The sequence below is a fragment of the Xenopus laevis genome, chromosome 3L, assembly GCF_017654675.1.
Source record: "Xenopus laevis strain J_2021 chromosome 3L, Xenopus_laevis_v10.1, whole genome shotgun sequence".
NCBI classification, from domain to species: Eukaryota; Metazoa; Chordata; class Amphibia; order Anura; family Pipidae; genus Xenopus; species Xenopus laevis.
The window spans coordinates 20,790,180-20,809,179 of NC_054375.1; the positions used below are offsets into that span (position 1 = coordinate 20,790,180).

Consider the following 19,000-nt stretch of genomic DNA (forward strand, 5'->3'; position numbering starts at 1 on the left):
TTATTACAGTTGCCTTTAGGGTAAGGACACACGAGCAGATCTTCAAATCGCCTCTTCTTCAGGGTGACCATCTCTAACTAACTTCCCCTACCTTCCCGCCGGCTTTAATGAAAAATCGCCAGCGGGATGGCACTTGCGGCACTTTGTGTTCCGAAAGTTTCCTCGTGAGGCGACTTCGTAAATCGAAGCACAGCAAGTGCTATCTCATATAGCCTTTTCTCAATTTTCGCCATTGCTACACAACAGCTTGTTTATATGACTGTTGTAGAGTTACTGAAGCAAACAGATCACGTTTTTACCAGTGCAGGGCAACAGTACATGATATTTTCATTACTTTAAACGACTTTAATTTTTTTGGTGTTACTGTTCCTTTAAGTGCCCCTTAAGACATTCCAATAAAAGTTTTTGTTTTGTTTTTTTTTTTTAACTTATTCTTCTTGGTGACCTTTGTGGTTTTTGAGTGCCTGTTCCGCATTTTTGTAAATTTCCCTGTTTGCCCTTTTTTAATCAAGAAATAACAAAAGCTTTGATTTTTGGTTTTTAAAACAGTAGGCAAAAAGAATGATCAGCAAAAGCGTTATGTTTAAAAGGGAGTATACTGCCCAGTTAAAGGAGGACCCAGTTTCCTCTCTATAGTTAACTACCCCCAAGGGGCTAGTAGATATATCACCACCTGGTGATTAAGGTTCCAACTGCATGGGTTATACTATTTGAATGGCATTTGGATATTTTTTTTTTTCCAGTTTCCACATATTTACCCTGTAATATGAGTACTGCATGCCACTCCCTTATGAGGACACACTAGGTGCAGGTATGGGATCTATTATCCGGAAACCTTCTGTTCAGAAAGCTCCAAATTACGGAAAGGCCTTCTCCCATAGACTGCATTTTATCTAAAATAATCCAAATTTTAAAAAAACATTTCCTGTAATAGAAAAACAGTACAGTGTACTCAAGCCAATCCACGATAATAAATCCTTATTGGAGGCAAAACCAGCCTATTGGGTTTATTTAATGTTTACATGATTTTCTAGTAGACTTTAGGTATGAAGATTTAAATTACGAAAATCCAGAAAACCCCAGGTCCCAAGCATTCTGGATAACTGGTCCCATACCTGTACTTATAACGCAATCACTATAGTATACAATTGCCTTCAGCAGCTTGTAAGCAATGTAAGAACAACAACAACACTGGCATATTCATTAGTACCAATGAGGGAGAACTTGAATTGTAATGTAGCAAATAGGACATCAGCAAAGTGGAATGTGATGTAAACATAAAAAGGAGAGGGCACAATCCAAGAAAGAGGTTGCAAAAACATTCTAGTCATGGTTACTGCCAAAAGATAAGTCCCTGCTCATTTAATTTGGGGCTTGATATACTGCAGACTTCCAGGTGGCTGCAAGTATAAAAGTGCCTTGGTCATTTGTAGTCAATTGAAATAATTGTTCAATGTCACGACAATTGCTATTATAATAAAATAGTGTAAAATTCACACATACACAGACAGACAACATGCTTAAATATGTGCTAGCAGATTCCCAACTCTGTCAGGGCTGATTTTACTCAAGGGGGTACGGGGAGTAGGTAAGAGTAAGAAGGACAAAAAGAGCTGTATACACACTTAAATTTCAGTTAAGAGGTACAATAAACAACGTCTAATGCAAGAGAAACGTTGCTGCTGAGACTGCACAGAATGGGGTCTGGTATATAGAACACCTACATCATGACCTATTTTCTATATCTGACCTCCTGCAAGCTAAGCACAGGATTGATCATATAGAATTTAGCCCATGTGTATCCAGATTTAGCCAAACTGGAGGAATAAATGGGTTACTTGAAATTTGATCTTGTTGTGTCGTTATCTGATAGAACAACCAGATGTATTTCCTAGTCACCCCTGGCCAGCATTCACCAATGGGTTAACCTCCCTCCGGACCAATGGACAGGACCTCCCACTAACAAGTTAAAATGAGAGCCCCACCCATACTCACTTGTCTTTTTTCGTCCTGTCCAGAGGCCGATGGATGGAGTCAACAGACAGGGGTCAAGTCCCTGTGGAGTTCCCAGCATGTGGGGTCCGTGCGCTCCCTTAGTCCACTGCATTGCTGGAGGTCCAAATACTCCCCTTTGTGGGGTTAGTTAAGGAAGGCCGAGTGGTGCGAGATCGCCATTATAGGCCAAGCTGTACCTCCCGCGGAGCGGGTTAGGGAGGCGATGCTGCAGACCTGATGCGCTAGACGTCTGTGGACTGTGAGCGCGGAACCGGAAGTGACGTCATCGTTCCACTCGGCGAGCGTTTCCGACAGAGGAGTCTGATGCGTCCCGAAGGGAAGGGCGTCAGACGGTAGACGGTGGTCACAGGGTAAGGTAGGCAGGGTCGCTCGGTCATCCTGAAACACGGCATGGGCCAAAAGAGCGATTCCACACTTTACTAATTCCGGAAGTGGAAAGGACGCCATTTTTGATATGGGCAAAGTCGCAGCATTAAGGTGAAACACGGAAGTGTTTCTTTTTGGCGCCAAAATCCTCTAGGTATGGCGTGTAGCCCTGGAACAGGCATAGATTAAGTTTGTAACCCTAACATATAGGGTAGAATTATATCATGCTTGTGGATTTGTGGGCAATTTAAGGAGACAGTACTTCCTGGTCGTATCCATTTGTTTGTGTGCTGCAATCCTGTCACTGTGTTACGCTCCAGGGGATAGCTTGAACATGGATACTGGTGTACCGGGCAAGACACCTCACCCCAAAGGGAAAAGGTTAGATGGTACCTGAATGCAAAAAAAAAAAAGTGGACACCAAGTTTATTGTCTTAATCTTGTTTATTGTTTTATGCAGCCTTCCTGCCACAGAGAAAAAAGATAAGACACCTGAGAAGACGTCCACTTCACAAGCTCAGGAAGATCGAGCACCTTCATGCTCTCAGGAAAATCAAGCTTTTACGGAGTCCTTAGCGGCTGTCATAAAACAAGCAGTGGTTCAGGGTTTTCAAGAAGTGGCTAGTTCCAGGAAAAGGCCAAGGCATACATATTCAAGACAGACAGACTCACTGTCAGAGGTTTCTGAAGGGGAACTTTCAGATGTTTCAGTCTTTCATTCTCCATTAGGCTCAGAAGAGGGGGAGATTGACTCAGAGGATGAGTCAAATTTTGATTTGTCTATAGTGGAGCCACTAATCAAGGCAGTCCGTCATACTTTAACATTTCCTACAGAGCCATCTAAATTGTCTTCGGCTGATAAGCTTTTTCCTTCTTTGAAGAAAAAATCACTATGCTTTCCAGTGCATGCCTCTATAAAGGAGATAATAGCTACAGAGTGGAAGAAGACAGAGAAAAGGCCACAGACGGCCGGGAAATTCCAAAGGAAGTATCCTTTTGATGATGATGAGGCAAAATTTTGGGATGCCCCTCCCAAGGTGGATGCAGCCTTGGTTAGGCTTGCTAAGAAGACATTACCTGTGGATGATGCAGCGGTTTTCAGGGAGCCTATGGAGAAAAAGATGGAATTTAACCTAAAGAAATCATATGCGGCTGCGGGAGCGGCATGCAGGCCAGCTGTAGCACTAACTTCTGTTTCTAGAGCAGTTAAAGTTTGGCTCCTGAATATCGAGGAAGCAATCTCATCCAACGTCAAGAGACCTAAATTATTGGAGATGCTTGCAGACTGCAAATCAGCGATTGACTTTGTCAGAAGCCTCGGTGGACAGTGCATTTTATGGCCAGATCCGTGGCACTTTCAGTGGCAGCAAGGAGGGCATTGTGGCTGAAGCCTTGGGCAGCGGATGCAGCCTCAAAAACAAATTTATGTCAGCTTCCTTTTGAAGGGGATATGCTTTTCGGTGAAAAACTTGACGCCATTATCAAAAAGGTCTCGGGTGGAAAAAGTGTATTCCTTCCTCAAGAGAGGAGAAGCAAAAGAGGCAGATATGATACATCATATGCCAGAGACAAAGACAGGCCTTTTAAATCTTCAAGGCAATATAGGCCTGGAAAAGAATACACAAGACAGTCATCCTGGAGATCGGGGCGTCCAGGCTCCAGGGGGAATATGAAAAGATCAAGTTTTTTCTCTTCCTCCTCTTCTACAGCTCAGCAGCAATGAGGGTACCTTGGCTCAGGCAGAGGTAGGAGGCAGATTGAATCTCTTCGCTCAAGTCTGGGCCAGAACGATACAAGATCGATGGGTATCCAAAATAATTCAAGAAGGTTTTCGTTTGGAGTTCGAAACAATCCCAAGGAGGGATTATTTTTTAGTTTCTTCGTTCCGAAACAAACAGGAGAGTCAAGGTCTGGTTCAGGAGTATATGAATCAGCTACTCATCTCGAAAGCCATAGAAGTAGTTCCGCCTCAAGAAAGAGGAAGAGGATTTTACTCAAGGCTTTTCTTAGTAAAAAAAAGCATCCGGCGCTTTAAGACCGGTGTTGGACATGAGAAAACTAAACGAATTCTTAATAAAGAAAAAGTTCAAGATGGAGTCCTTGGCATCCATCATCCAGGCCATCTCAATCGGAGATTGGTTAACGAACATAGACTTGAAGGATGCATATTTCCACGTACCAGTCTTCCCAGAACACAGGAAGTATCTTCGGTTCGCGGTAGGAGACACTCAAGTACAATTCAGGTGTCTTCCATTCGGGTTATCACAATCCCCAAGAGTTTTTACAAAGGTCCTCGTTACCATAATAGCAGAATTAAGGAAGGAAGGAATAGCAACTTTTCATTACCTAGACGACATCCTAGTGGCCACAAGGTCAAGAGAAGAAGCAGAACGACATACAAAACGAGTATTGGAAGTTCTGCAAACACGGATGGATTGTCAACCTAGAAAAGAGTCAGCTAATCCCATCAAGGTCACTGACTTTCCTGGGAGCATATTTCCAGACACAGGAAAATTTAGTAAGTCTTCCAATCCAGAAACAGCGGAAAATTCCTCAGGCAATAGAAGACTTCAGAAGCCATACGTCAGTGACAGTTCATCACTGTCTGAAAATTCTGGGCTTGATGTCTTCAACGATACAAGTTGTAAAATGGTCGAGGTGGCACATGAGAGATCTTCAAAATTTCCTACTAAGAAGAGTAAGATGTCCACAGCTAAATATGCACAAAACACTAAGGTTGCCGCAAGAGAGAAAACACAACTTAGATTGGTGGTGCGTAAGAGAAAATTTGATGAAAGGAACACAGCTGGAAGAACCAGTGTGGGCGGTGTTAACAACAGACGCTTCAGGTTCCGGCTGGGGAGCCCATTTTGGAGAACATTTCGCTCAAGGGTCATGGGATATGAAACGGACACCTTCAAATGTTCTCGAGCTAAGGGCAATAGGAAAGGCTCTATTTGCTCTTTCAGATGTTCTAAAAGGGAAGAGTATAAAGATCAGGTCAGACAATGTCACAGCAGTCGCCTATGTGCAGAAGCAGGGAGGCACCAGAAGTATGACATTGTTAAAAGAAGCCATTCCGATATTCCAGTGGGCAGAAAGATGGCTAGAGAATCTTTCAGCAATACACTTGCCAGGAACAGAAAACATAAGAGCAGACTTTTTAAGTCGAGTCACTTTAGACCCAGGGGAATGGAGTCTTCACAAGAACATCTTTCAGGAATTGGCGTACGCATGGGGCATGCCAGAAGTAGACGCTATGGCTTCAGTCCAAAACAGAAAATGCGAAAAATTCTACGCAAGGTATCCCTGCGAAGAGGCACTGGCCATAGACGGTCTAAGTCAAGATTGGTCCAGGGGACTCGTGTATATTTTTCCCCCAATTCCTCTGATTTGGAAAGTGTTGAAGAAAGTGGATCGGGAAGCAGTCGATGCTATAGTACTGATTCCCTTTTGGCCAAGAAGACCCTGGTTTCCTCTGCTTCGCAAACTTACCTTAGAGGGTCCCAAGAAGATTTTGAAATTCCCAGGGTGGTTGTCCCAGGGAATGTTCCTCTACCAGGAGAAGGACCCCCTGTCCTTAATGGCATGGAGGTTGAAAGGGAGAGGTTAAAGAAGCAAGGTTTCAAAGAAGAGATTGTGGATTTTCTCCTAAAGTCAAGGAAGTATTCCACTTCATCTCAGTACTATAAAGTCTGGGATAGATTCGTGCATTTTGCGACCCTCAAGAACCAAGACCCAATTTCTCCGACAGCTTCGTTGCTGGTTGATTTTCTGTTCTCAGGCTATGAGAGGGGTCTCCAATTGAGTACATTAAGGGTGCAAGTGTCAGCTATTTCGGCGTTGACAGGAGTAAGCTGGGCATCGGATTCATTAGTCCGAAGATTTTTTGATGCCTTTGTAAGAGTAAGACCTTGCATAAAGAAAATTGCACCTCCTTGGGACTTACCGTTTGTTCTGGATGTTCTCACAAGAACTCCCTTTGAACCATTAGAAAAGTCTTCTTTATGGAACCTTACCTTAAAGGTTATTCTACTGGTGGCGGTTACGTCAGCATGTAGAGTTGGAGAATTGGCTGCCTTGTCTGCTTTGGAGCCTTATACGGTAATCTTCAAGGATAAAGTTGTGCTTCGACCTGCGTTCAAATTTCTGCCGAAGGTCGTATCAAAATTCCATATGGAATTAGAAATGGTTCTTCCATCTTTTTGTCCATCTCCAAAGTCAGACAGAGAAAGATATTGGCACACATTAGATCTGGTCAGAGCCATTGAAATTTACCTGGAGAGGTCCAAGATGTTCAGAAAATCAGACCATCTGTTTGTGATTCCCTGTGGGTTCAGGAAAGGGCAAGCTCCTTCCAAAAAGACCTTAAGCTCCTGGATTGTGTCGGCAATTGCAAAGACCTACAATATAGCGGGCAGGAAGGTTCCCCAGGGGTTAAAAGCCCATTCCACCAGAGCGTTGGCGAGTTCATGGGCAATGGAAGCAAAAGCATCGCCAGAAGCGATCTGTAAAGCAGCGAGATGGTCATCTGTCAACACATTCATTAAACACTATAGACTAGATGTCCTTGCCTCCCAAGAAGCTAGATTTGGGAGGAAGGTCTTGCAATCAGTTATACATTGCTGAATAAAGCATATTTTTTCATTTCTGCAATATTGTGTATCCCTCCCTTTTTTCGTAGCTTTGGAAGTCCCATTGGTGAATGCTGGCCAGGGGTGACTAGGAAAACAGGAAATTGTTTTTACTTACCGTAATTTCTGTTTCCTGGTCACCTTCCATGGCAGCATTCACCAGGGAATTACCCACCCTAGATGTCAGGCTTTAGACTAAGACAAGTGAGTATGGGTGGGGCTCTCATTTTAACTTGTTAGTGGGAGGTCCTGTCCATTGGTCCGGAGGGAGGTTAACCCATTGGTGAATGCTGCCATGGAAGGTGACCAGGAAACAGAAATTACGGTAAGTAAAAACAATTTCCTGTTTTCAGTGTGCTAAGTCTGCAATTGAATTAAACTTTATCTGCCAGTAATGACGCCACAGACTTGCAGGGCTTGAACCAGAACTTTAGAATGTCATTGATATTTCTTTAGCTGTGTGAGTTTTGTAGGCAATGTTTTTTTTTTTTTTTCTAGCCATTAACACTAAACTGTTGTGTGTTTCTCTGCAGGTATTTGAGGAGCTGCTACTCGATGCTGATTGGAGCGTGAATGCAGGAAGTTGGATGTGGCTGTCCTGCAGTTCCTTTTTCCAGCAGTTTTTTCACTGTTACTGCCCCGTTGGCTTTGGAAAAAGAACTGACCCCAATGGAGATTATATCAGGTGGGGTTAGCTGTTTACTAGAGGCATTTGTGGCTTTTAAAATCTACCAATGAAAGTTTTGCCACCACAGAGTTCTGTGCAGGGGTGCTCTTGTACATGGTATCAAATTAAAAATGAAGATGCGAAGATGCTTTGCAACTATTTGATGCTTGCGTCAGCCCATGGCCAGTTCAGTCAAATACCGTGGAGGATTGGTTGGTCTATGCCCACCTTTACTCTAGTAAACATATAGCATTGTAGATTTCATATACTAACCGATGCACAATCCGAATAACTTTTCAGTACTCTTGATGCTGCACGTGACTTAATTTATTGCAAAAAACCCCAACAACCTATTTTACTACTTTTTGCACAGACGTTATTTGCCTATTCTGAAGGGCTTTCCCCCAAAGTACATTTATGACCCATGGAATGCTCTTGAGACAGTCCAGAAAGCAGCAAAGTGCATTATCGGAGTGAATTACCCCAAACCAATGGTGAACCATGCTGAAGCAAGCCGCCTGAACATTGAGAGGATGAAACAAATATACCAGCAGCTGTCTCGATACAGAGGACTGGGTGAGTCTCGTTTGGCATGATATCCCCATTATGTCTACCGTTAACCAAACATCATACAATTGTCACGAGGTTCTGATGGCATAAGTTCATTGTTATGACAGCAATATTACATCCAATTTCTTCTTTTACAGGTCTTCTCGCATCAGTGCCTTCAAATCCAAATGGGAATGGTGGGTTGATGAGTTATTCTCCAGGAGAGAGCATGCCTGGTTGTAGCAACAATGGAGGTAAGATAATTTCTATGGAATAGTCTCCTCTCCATGCTTTGTTTCTGCTAAAATTAAAATGTAATATAAGCTTTAGAAAGTTTCTTATTCCAGTATGCTGAAGCCTATATTAAATTTTCATTTTCGCAATCGTTCCCCTTTAAATTTTCTTTTTCCTTGCAAAATAAGACCATGATCTCTCATGCACACTCAAGCGTTCATTGTGATTGAGATCTGACTAAAGCTGCCAATTGATCCCAATATGAGAATTTCAATAACATACTTTCTCTCCATGGGAAAAGGAAGTTATGGTGCTTTTGCTTTTAATTTCCTTAGACTGATTTCAATAAAACAAGTAATCAAACTCTTTATATTCTGCCACTATTTATTATCTCTGTCTGATCACATTATTTCATGGATCTAAATCCATAGAAGGTCTGTCGTTGGGTACAATAACTGTCCCTTATATTGTCAGGAGGTCAGATGGGAGCAATTGAAGGGAGTTCTGCCAGTAATCCAAACCCTAACCAGGGAGAAGTGCTTCCTGGGACTTCAGGACTTCAAGGTAAGCTTGCAACACCCATGCCACTCCATTGCTTCTTATACCCTCTATTATGTGTGCCAAATTCAACCATAGCCGTTTGCTTACCTGAAAGGGCACCACATTTTTGTCTTCTCTATGGCCTGGTCTGGATGTGCATGCTCAGTAGGATGAAAAGTTGGATTTAGAATTAAAAAAGCCTGCTTCTCACTTGACTGCACTGCATGCCTATCCAGCCCCAAGGCTGCAGAGAGGTTCAAAGAGGCTGATGCAGTTTTCAGGGTCTCTGGTAAGAGATTATACACACACGCACACTTTGATCATGCCTTTCCTTCTTTAAATACAGCATTTTCGTTTTCTGTGCCTGTTCTGATAAAGCAAAATAAATTTTTCTAGGATATTGGCAAGGGAGCAGCATTCTACATTACAGCCACAGTGACAACCAGCAATCTTACTTAATGCAAGGTAATTACTGCTCCATACTAACTCCCCAAGGGCCATGGGGGGTGAGTCTTCCAGAATCATGAGATATTAATGTACTATTTATGTTAATCGCTGGAATTAAATAGTTTTACTCCCAGTACTCTCTTTATTTCTCTTATAAGAAATGTGTGCATGTATATTTATGTGGCATTGGGAAAAAGTAGCTGAGCAGTGAACCCCATCTATTGCATTGGGGTTTATTATCCAACATGAAACACTGTGGGTCAGACTTCTGCACAGTGTTTTGATAGCTCATATGAGGGGTGATCATGCAGGAACCGAGGTCTTGCTTTGGAGAAACACAAGGAAATTAACTCTTGTTTTGTCATAATAACATCACCCATAACTACAAAAACACTCTATCTCCTCTGGTAATAGACTAAACCCATCTGCTTCCCATCTTCTCTAGACCTTGCATTCTTGTTCTTGAATGAATAAATGGTATTTTTCTGTTGCCCTGGTAACATAGTTGCATATATTTAACTATGTCAGGCCCAGAGGAATAATGTCACATTCTTTTTGTCACATAGTGATGGTTCATGGAAACAGACTTTCTTGTAAACAGAGGAACGTTCCCATTCTGCTCATTATATCAAGAAGCTGTGCAATCATTATTTAGTGATTATCCGCAGTGCTGTGGAACATGTTTGTTCAGGGCTCTATTTTGGTACTTTGCTGCCCTAGACACAGACCTCAACCCACTCCCTTCTCCCAGCATTTTATATCTATATTGTTTTGCTATAGTTTTATTTACCATATAGCCATCCATGTGACTTCCCTCCTAAGCAGAGGACCACGGGTTTGTGTTGTGCATTGTAACTAAATTACAGTTGCTATAGATGCCATAATCCAGATAGTTGTTAATAACAAATGCCTGATGCTTGCTTTACAGCCAGGAACCCACTCCATTCTGTGGTATCTTCAGGCAAGCGACCAAATCCAGAAGAAGAGACTCAGAGTGTTGGACCGAAAGTCCAGCGGCAAAGCACTCATTAAACTGGTAATGTATTACAAGTGTTATCCCAAAAATAAGTTAAATAACTAAGCAAGAATACAATACATTTAGAGGTACATTTATTAAAGGAGGCATTTCGAACTTCGACTAGGGGGTTATTTATTAAAAAAAAATTGGATATGTAAAACTTGGACGAGTTTTACTGACTCGAAAACTTGTATCAAATTCGTCTAAACTCGATTAGAGTTTCCTATCCGAAAAAACTCGAATGTCAGGAAGGCTACCTCTCCCATTGACTTATACATGAACTCGGCCAGTTAGAGGTGGCGAATAGTCTAATTTGAATTCTTAAAGGGCCAGAGTATGATAAATCTCAAATTTGAATTAAAACTCAAATCGAATTCGAGTTTTGACCATAAAAAAATTAAAAAATTCTAAAATTCTAATTTTCAATAATAAATCTGCCCCTTATTGTTTGAATTTTTTTTCAAATGGGGTCACTTATTACCACATAAATTTCTACTAGATCCCCATAGCCACAGCACAGCACCCCTTTTTTCAGTAGGAATCCGGCTCTTCTACGCCAGTGTAGTTAATTTTGTAGGGCTAAGCAGAGTGTATTTGCCTATCACTGCTCACTTGGGGCAGATTTTGACCAGGAAATAATCATATTCAGACCAAACTTTACCCCTTTATGCAGTAGTAGTTTAAAAGCTATTGATGTCACTCATTAGGCAGTACAGGTATAGGATCCCTTATGCGGAAACCCGATATCCAGAAAGCTCCGAATTACGGAATGGCTGTCTCCTATAGACTCCATTTTATCCAAATAATCCAAATTTTTAAAAATGATTTCCTTTTTCTCTGTAATAATAAAACAGTAGCTTGTATTTGATCCCAACTAAGATATAATGAATCCTTATTGGAAGCAGAACCAGCCTATTTGGTTTATTTAATGTTTAAATGAATTTCTAGTAGACTTAAGGCATGAAGACCCAAATTATGGAAAGATCCATTATCCGGAAAACCCCAGGTCCCGAGAATTCTGGATAACAGATCCCATACCTTTATTTGCAAGGCTGACACTAGCATTCTTCCACACAGTGCCCATTTCAACAAGAAGCCAGGATTGCTGATAAAAGATAGTTTCCCACGTGGATCTTAAATCTATTTACTTATAACTTACTCGGATAGCATTTAATTCCGTGTTAAGGAATATAATACATAGCCATTTCATTGAAACTACTACTGACTACTACTATATTTGATGGGATATTTTTTTACTCACAGATTTTGGGGAATATCTCCATAACCAGAAGAGAGAATATTTGAATGAACAGTACCAGCTGCACATGTAAATGTAAAATTGGATACATTTCTTTTACACAAGACAAAAAAATAAAACGTGATCTTTGTGTCCTGTCATAAACTAATCTGTCTGTAAGAGCTTCATTTATCTCTGTATTTCTATGGTTTTTATCTCTGAGCTATTTCAATAAGCAGTTTTGTATATATAACGGGAATTATTTTGTGTGACGCTTGCTTACAGACGTGTAAATATGAATATCCATGAACTAGATGTAGGCTGCGCAATATATTTTTGATAATAAATGTTTTATGGAGACAATGTTATCCCTGTAAAATTCACTTTTTTATGTATATACTAATGAGACCTGTTCAATAAAGCCTGATAAGTGCATTGTCTAAAAATAAGGGGGGTGTGCTTTTTTTTTTGTGTGCAGATTGTTCCCAAACCCCCACCACCAGCAGTGCTGATGTTGAGAGAACGGGGTACATATTTGTATAAGATCATCAGGTTCAAATTTCATTTATTGGGATTCAATCATACAAGGTTCTTGATCCATTGTGTACAGACATGCTTATTGCTTTATGTCTCATAAGGAGTGGCCGTTGGTGCTGGGGCATAGTCATGTCTGCCCAACTTTTAACTGCCTCTGCCCTAATGGACATCAGATCAAGTCACACCCCATGCCATTGTATTGTAAAGATTAAAACCACCAAGAGATAGTCTTGGTGGAAGGAAACAAATATAAATGGTCATGGGAACAAGACACACAAAGATAAAGCAGGGACTGGCAGAGAACATTCTGTAAAAGAAATATCATACACCACATCGCTTATTAGTTCCATATAACTGATATAAAGTGAAATATTTATATATACATAACCCCAAAAGAGAATCATGTCCCTCCTGATGTTTCATTACATTATAATCTCAGAAAGGCAACACAGCACCATAATTTCTGTATGATAGATAGCCGTGTTATTCATGACCCTGTATATTCTTTTTTCCATCTCTAATTGTTTTGGCTGCCAATTCTATGGAAAGTTCATATCTCCTTTACTTACGCTTACATGCTTTTAGAAATTTATTTTGTATGCAGAATTTATTAATGCTTTGTCTCTTACACGGTATAATGGTTATATTTAAAGAGTGCTTGGATATTGTTTGCTCTGCCTCAGCCAACTTCATCTAGTCTCAAAATTAAATCAGACTGCTCAGAGCAGCACAGCTATAAATGTAAGAAATCCTTTTCAGTTAAAGCAAAGGTTCTCGAATAGTGGGGCTTGCACTCTTTGGAGGGTAAGGGGTATATTGTTTAATGGGAGCAAAACTGGACCAGACTTGATATCTGGGGCACGTTACTGTTTTTCTGTATCTCTAAATTATCAGATAAAGGACACCTAGAAAATCTGGAGAGGGGCATGAAAGAAAGGATAATTGACCCCTCTATATACCAATGTGTATATATAGATAAATATGATTTTATATTCTTATATACTATTGCCAGTCACCTAAGTACATTGTGACTATACATTTTTTAGAGCTTTTAAAGCTACACTACTTAGCCAGTATTACACAGCTCTAGGGTAAATTATTACCATTTATTTTTGTATACTGCACTATATAGTTTATACATTTTTCCTATCAGTCCCTGCCCCAGTGGAGCTTACAAGTCCCTGCACACTATAATCAAATAACCTGTTTTACTTTGACGACTGTGTCCATTTAACCACATTTGTGCCTATTTCACATGAGCCCATGTACAATCTGTAGTTGTTATGGTTTTTCTAAAAAGGCCTAGTTAGTGGCAATACTGCAGTGTATGATATGATAACATCCTAACGTTCCCAGGCCAGGATTTATGAGACTGACACACAGGATGTTGCACGATCGCTGTTCATTTGCTGTTTCTCTATGTCAGAAATTTATATTTCCCTGATATTTCATGCACCGTTTTTCCTTGGTTTGTTTGTTTCTGTTTACTTTGGGGAGAGTGGTATGCATGAATATTACTCCAAATGTTTAGCATCGTATAACCACAACTTAGGAAGACAAAAAGACTAAAGTAGATTTAAAGAAAATCTACATTTGTTTTTATTTTGTTTGTTTTTTTAACGTTTTTGTAGATTTCTGTATTGTAAATTAAATTTTTTATGTTCCTGATGTAGCCTAGCCTTTTCACTGTCAGGCACAACCGTCACATAAATGTATTTCCAGCCTTGCTGGGGTGAATAGGTTTTGTCTGTAAATCCAAGCTGTATGTATTGCAGGCATGCCAAGTTCCCCTCAGAGACTCAAGCTCTTATGTATTGTTCCCTGTTTGTGTTTTCCCCACTGCCTTTTTCATTTTTAAAAAAACATTCCTTCTAATAAAATGAAAAAGTGATTCTTCTGTGTGCTGTGTTTTTGAATTGTGTGTAGCCTTGCACTTTAAAATACAGGACTTTTCTGTGGTTATATCTACGTTTTATTAGGATGGCATTGTATATTAAAAGGTAAATAGGGAAAAAAGGGAATTCCAGTGTTAGCCACCTATATATGGCTAAAGCTGGCCAGACATGAAACCATGTTGGCTCTGAGGGTCTTTGCTGCATTGCTTGACCATCCTTTAGTGTGGGGGGCAGTATGAGATTGCAGTTTTGCTATTAGGATGGGAAATCAGATCCCTAAGCCATATAGACCTAGACAAATATCTCATGTATGTACTGTTTGATACTCACATGCATTTAGCAGTCTGAGGCCCAGTACTAATAAAGGTAGCCCAGCTCCATAGTTTTTGTTAGATTGTAAGATCCAAATACTTGCATGTGGCTGTCCTAGGCTGCTACAAAGTTCAAACCACACTTAACCAGTCAAACAAGTATGCTTTAATATTTAAACTTGCATGTTATCCACCTCTCCCAAACCCACAACCAGACTCAAGCACTTTATTCCAACAAACCACTTTTCTTGCACTGTGACATAAGTACAAAGAAGGAATATCCAAAAACAACACGCACTCCCCACTCTGTCTTACTCTTTGCACTTCAGCCACACTCCTGCTCAAATTCCCAATCAGAATCCCTTTTACTTTCTCGCCTCAATGCTCCTACACTGAACCAGGTCTGTACATAAAATCCCCATGTTGCCCACCAGCCATTTCCCAGTGTCGAACAGTCCCATTCAAATCTGTGCATAAGCTTTCCCATATAATAAAGTTGGCCATAGACGCACCGATAATATCATATGAAATTCATTTTTGTACAATATTCTGTGCGTGTTTGGATGTCAGTCAGCTCGTTGATAGGGCTGGCCAGAACATTTTGATTGGGCACCTTTGAATGCACCAGAACGTTGCCCATTGTTAATGATAAATTGTCAGATACAGGTAGAATTCTATTGTTTCTACCTGTATATCTGATGATTCAGCTCTGTATTGTGTGTATTGAAACAAACAATCTTTCTTGGAAAGATCTTTTCCAGGAAAGATCGTAATTGTAACGTCTATGGCCACCATAGACTGTCTGTCTGATCTGTACCTCTCAGCCATTCTGCTATCCCCTACTTTGGCCCACCTAACCAAACTTCCCAGAACCAAACTTTACATCCAGACAGTTTCTTCCTCAATGTGCACTTTCTTGCTAGTCTGCACCCCATAGTGGATCTGCAAGACCCTCTGCCCTAAACCTTCCCTTCAATTTGCCTCCTCATACAGTACATTTTTGCTTTTGTATACAGTATACTGTATCTCCCCTGGCTAAATTGTCCACTGCTCTACAATTTGACCCACACTCACATTGTAATTGGCATTCACATATATAAAATGATAACCTGGCTTGCTCATGCAATGTGGTTCAGTGTCTGGCAGGAAGGTTTCAGCCCACAGACCAGAAGTAGTAGTTATCTGCACATTTCCATGTCCAACAATTTTGTGCCTACTGGAAGAGGTGCAATAACCATCCTAATTCCAAGCATAATTTCAGAAACTCCAGAATACCCAAGACTTCCTTCAATTACACTTTACTGAACATCAAGGAGCTCCTTCTTCCAAGCATAGAAACCAAATATAGCAAGTCATTTAATAATGGTTTTACTGGCCCGCTTATTTGCCTTCTATCAATAAAACACATCAAGGAGGTGATAGTGAGGCATTGTTATTACAAAAAAGTTGCATCAGCAAAAATTGCCCTTGTTCCTAGATGTGGTTTCTTCTCTGCTGCTATACTTGCAAAAAGGAAAGGTTGTGGGAGCACTCCATGGCTAAAAACTAAAATACAATGGAAGTGCTACTGATCTGGCCAAACTTCATACATAGAGAAAAAGAAGAGAGATTGATCAATGCACATTCCCTGGTCCCCTGTCACATAAGTAATCTATGCAAATGCATGTATTTACTCTCTCCTTTGAAAGCTAACTTCAGGGGAGGACTAAGCCCTATGATTGGCACCAATGCCCAGGTCAGGAGACCTTTATTTCAGGTAATGCTTTTATGCCAGGAGGCTTTAGCATTTGAGTTTTATGTCCAGGGATAAATAGTTAGGGACCGCCATATGGGTTTTACCTTGATGTAGTATGGTGGCTTATCAATTTTATGATCATAATTTTATAACTAAAAACCCCTGTCTTTGTAAATACATGCATCTGCATAGATTACTTATGTGACAGGGAACAAGGGAATGTGTATTGATAAATCTCTTCTTTTTCTCTATGTCTATACTGTACATCTTGCCTGGCCTGCACAGAACCCTGACCTCAACCCAAATGAACCCCCAATATACGTTCTTACAGGGCATGTAAAGGCAAAAAATTAAATGAAAGAAACCCATCTCCAAAATACTTTAATTTAAAACGTGTACCATTTTTATAAGAAACCTGACTGTATGCAGTGAAATTCTCCCTTCATTTACTGCTGTTGATCGGAATTGTCAGACGATCCCTAACTGCTCTGCAGGGAAACAATCATACTTATGAGCAGCAGGGGGAGCCCCCACCTTACCTTACAAGCCATGCAGAACTAAAGCAGCTTTGTTTGTTTCCCTGAAGAGCAGTCGGTGACTGTGTAGAGATTTGTGTTGGATTTTATTTATTGCTTTTATATCCCCTTTACTGTTTCCAACTCCAGCTGCAAGGACAAAGATCATGCCAGATTTAAACAGATAAACTGGAATTCTTTTTGGAGGATTATTTTGCTGCAGCCACTGGTTCTGCAGAGTTGGAGAAAGTTTGTATTAAACAATACAAAAACTATAAAATCCACATTAGATTACATGACCACACAGGACCCAGTGCAGTCTGCCTATTCTCATTATTAATCAGTCTTGCTGAATTGGCTTCTGCAGATATTATTTGACTTGTGCTGTTTTGATCATTTATGACAATCTCTAAGCATCCCAGAACACGCTGAACATGGTCTTGGTCTTGCAAAGATGTATAACAAAGTTACAAGATGGTGACCCCCTGTGGCCAACTTTGAAAGCATAAATCATTTGTTTGATTGGGTTTGTGATGTTTATGTTTAGTATACAAAAAACAGCATTTATATCATTCTATTTTAGACTTTACTTCCCCTTTAACGTTTAAAGCATAAATTAATGCAAATACAAAAACATCTAGTTGAAAGCCATCCAAGAAGAATAAATAACAAAGGCTAGTTCAGGGCCTTTGTATTAATACCATTGGTTTTTGGTATCCAGTATTGGAAAAATCACATACTTTTGGCCATATTGAATAGTACCAACAGTAATTGGCATTCACAAAAACCCATATACATTGGCCCTGTATATAGATTTATTGGGTCCTTTGCAGTTTTTTTTTTAATTTTTACAGTGCACATATTGAGGGCACTTCTTAAAACTAATGGTGGTCCTACGCTTTTAAATGTGGGCGTTGGTTTGGGCAATCTCTCTCTCTTAAAAGCCTTTACTGGCGGGGGAGGATTCAGCCTTCAAATTGAAACCAATGCTCAACATACACTGAACACAGGTAATGCTATTATGCAGAGAAACATTTCTTTTTAATAAGTAAGTTAGGGACCGCCATATGGGGTTTACCTTGACGTGGTATGGTGGCTTTTCAATTTTATGATCATAACTTTGGTAACAAAAAACCCCTGTTTTGTAAACATGCATTTGCATTTATACTGAATTATTTATGAGACAGGGGCCCAGGGAAGTGCATTTTAAGTAGCACTTCCATTATATTTAAATATATTTTGATTTAGCCTTGAGTGCTTCCACAATTTCCCTCCAATACACTTCTTGACTAAGCCAAAAAACCTTGATCAATTAGGTTTTATGGATTATTCTTCAGTTTAAGTCAATCTAGCTCTCACTTTACATAGTGATGTATTCAAGCTTTCATGGCGTATAACAGTACCAAAACAGGCCGTTCCATGATCTGCAGGAGCCTTGATAAAACAGAAAAGTAGGTCAGACGATCAAATGATCCAGTTTGTCTGCAGTGGAGCAACATATGTTCCTTTGTGATTAGGAACAATAATTTGCTATATTAGGTGCTCTCGGGTGGATAATCCAATCACCTAAAATGAATTTTTGCTGAACGCAGGGATATTTTAGTCCATATCTGATATGTCCATCCGTGTACCTATTTTCAGAACAATATGTTGTCTTAGTTGACTCCAAACTTTCTTTCGTTTAAGAGCAATGAGGTTGTAAAACAAGTATCAGAGTTTTACCCAATGATATGTTCTGCTGATTGTTTATAACAAATGTAGGTAAGTTTTACACAAAATATTTACTTTTACATTCTGCCTCTCATCATCTTGGTATTGAAAATACAATATGCTTACCAAGGTTAGAGACTTAAACAACCCAAAATCAAATCCTGCTCATTTATTGAAGTCACCAAACATTCCACTCTTGTTCTATGAGCCAAAAAAGACAGATCTAATCTAACCCTAAATATAGAGGCCTCAAGTGAAAGGTTTAAGGACTACCACATGTGTTGCCCAATGTGGTCCTCACCCAACGGGATATTCCAGCCAACCCAATTGATTGTTGTAGAGTTCTGTGTTGCCAAGTCTTATCTTCTTCCCAGGCATCCCTGGCACAAATTAAGCTGGGTAAAACATGGCATTCTACATCAAAGAACCCCAGGTGTTTTTATGGAAGTGGGCCACCAACCCATGTAAGTCTAGCCATTAGGTTATTATTTGTGGCATTTGAGTTATTTAAATTTTAATTCAGCAGCGCTCCAGTTTGCAATGTCAGCCATCTGGTTGCTAGGGTCCAAATTGCCCTAGCAACCATGCA

General features: G+C 40.2%; 1 protein-coding gene across 1 annotated transcript in view; it reads left to right on the forward strand.

The window, feature by feature from the left end:
* Positions 1 to 12,154, forward strand: part of cry1.L (cryptochrome circadian regulator 1 L homeolog) — a 47,837-nt gene extending 35,683 nt beyond the window's left edge. Inside the window, 7 exon segments of the mRNA NM_001087660.1 lie at positions 7,550 to 7,701; positions 8,057 to 8,259; positions 8,391 to 8,486; positions 8,941 to 9,030; positions 9,403 to 9,471; positions 10,382 to 10,489; positions 11,735 to 12,154. Of these exon segments, the coding sequence (NP_001081129.1) occupies positions 7,550 to 7,701; positions 8,057 to 8,259; positions 8,391 to 8,486; positions 8,941 to 9,030; positions 9,403 to 9,471; positions 10,382 to 10,485 (714 nt within the window). The 3' untranslated portion in view covers positions 10,486 to 10,489; positions 11,735 to 12,154.
* The last annotated feature ends 6,846 nt before the right edge of the window (positions 12,155 to 19,000 follow it).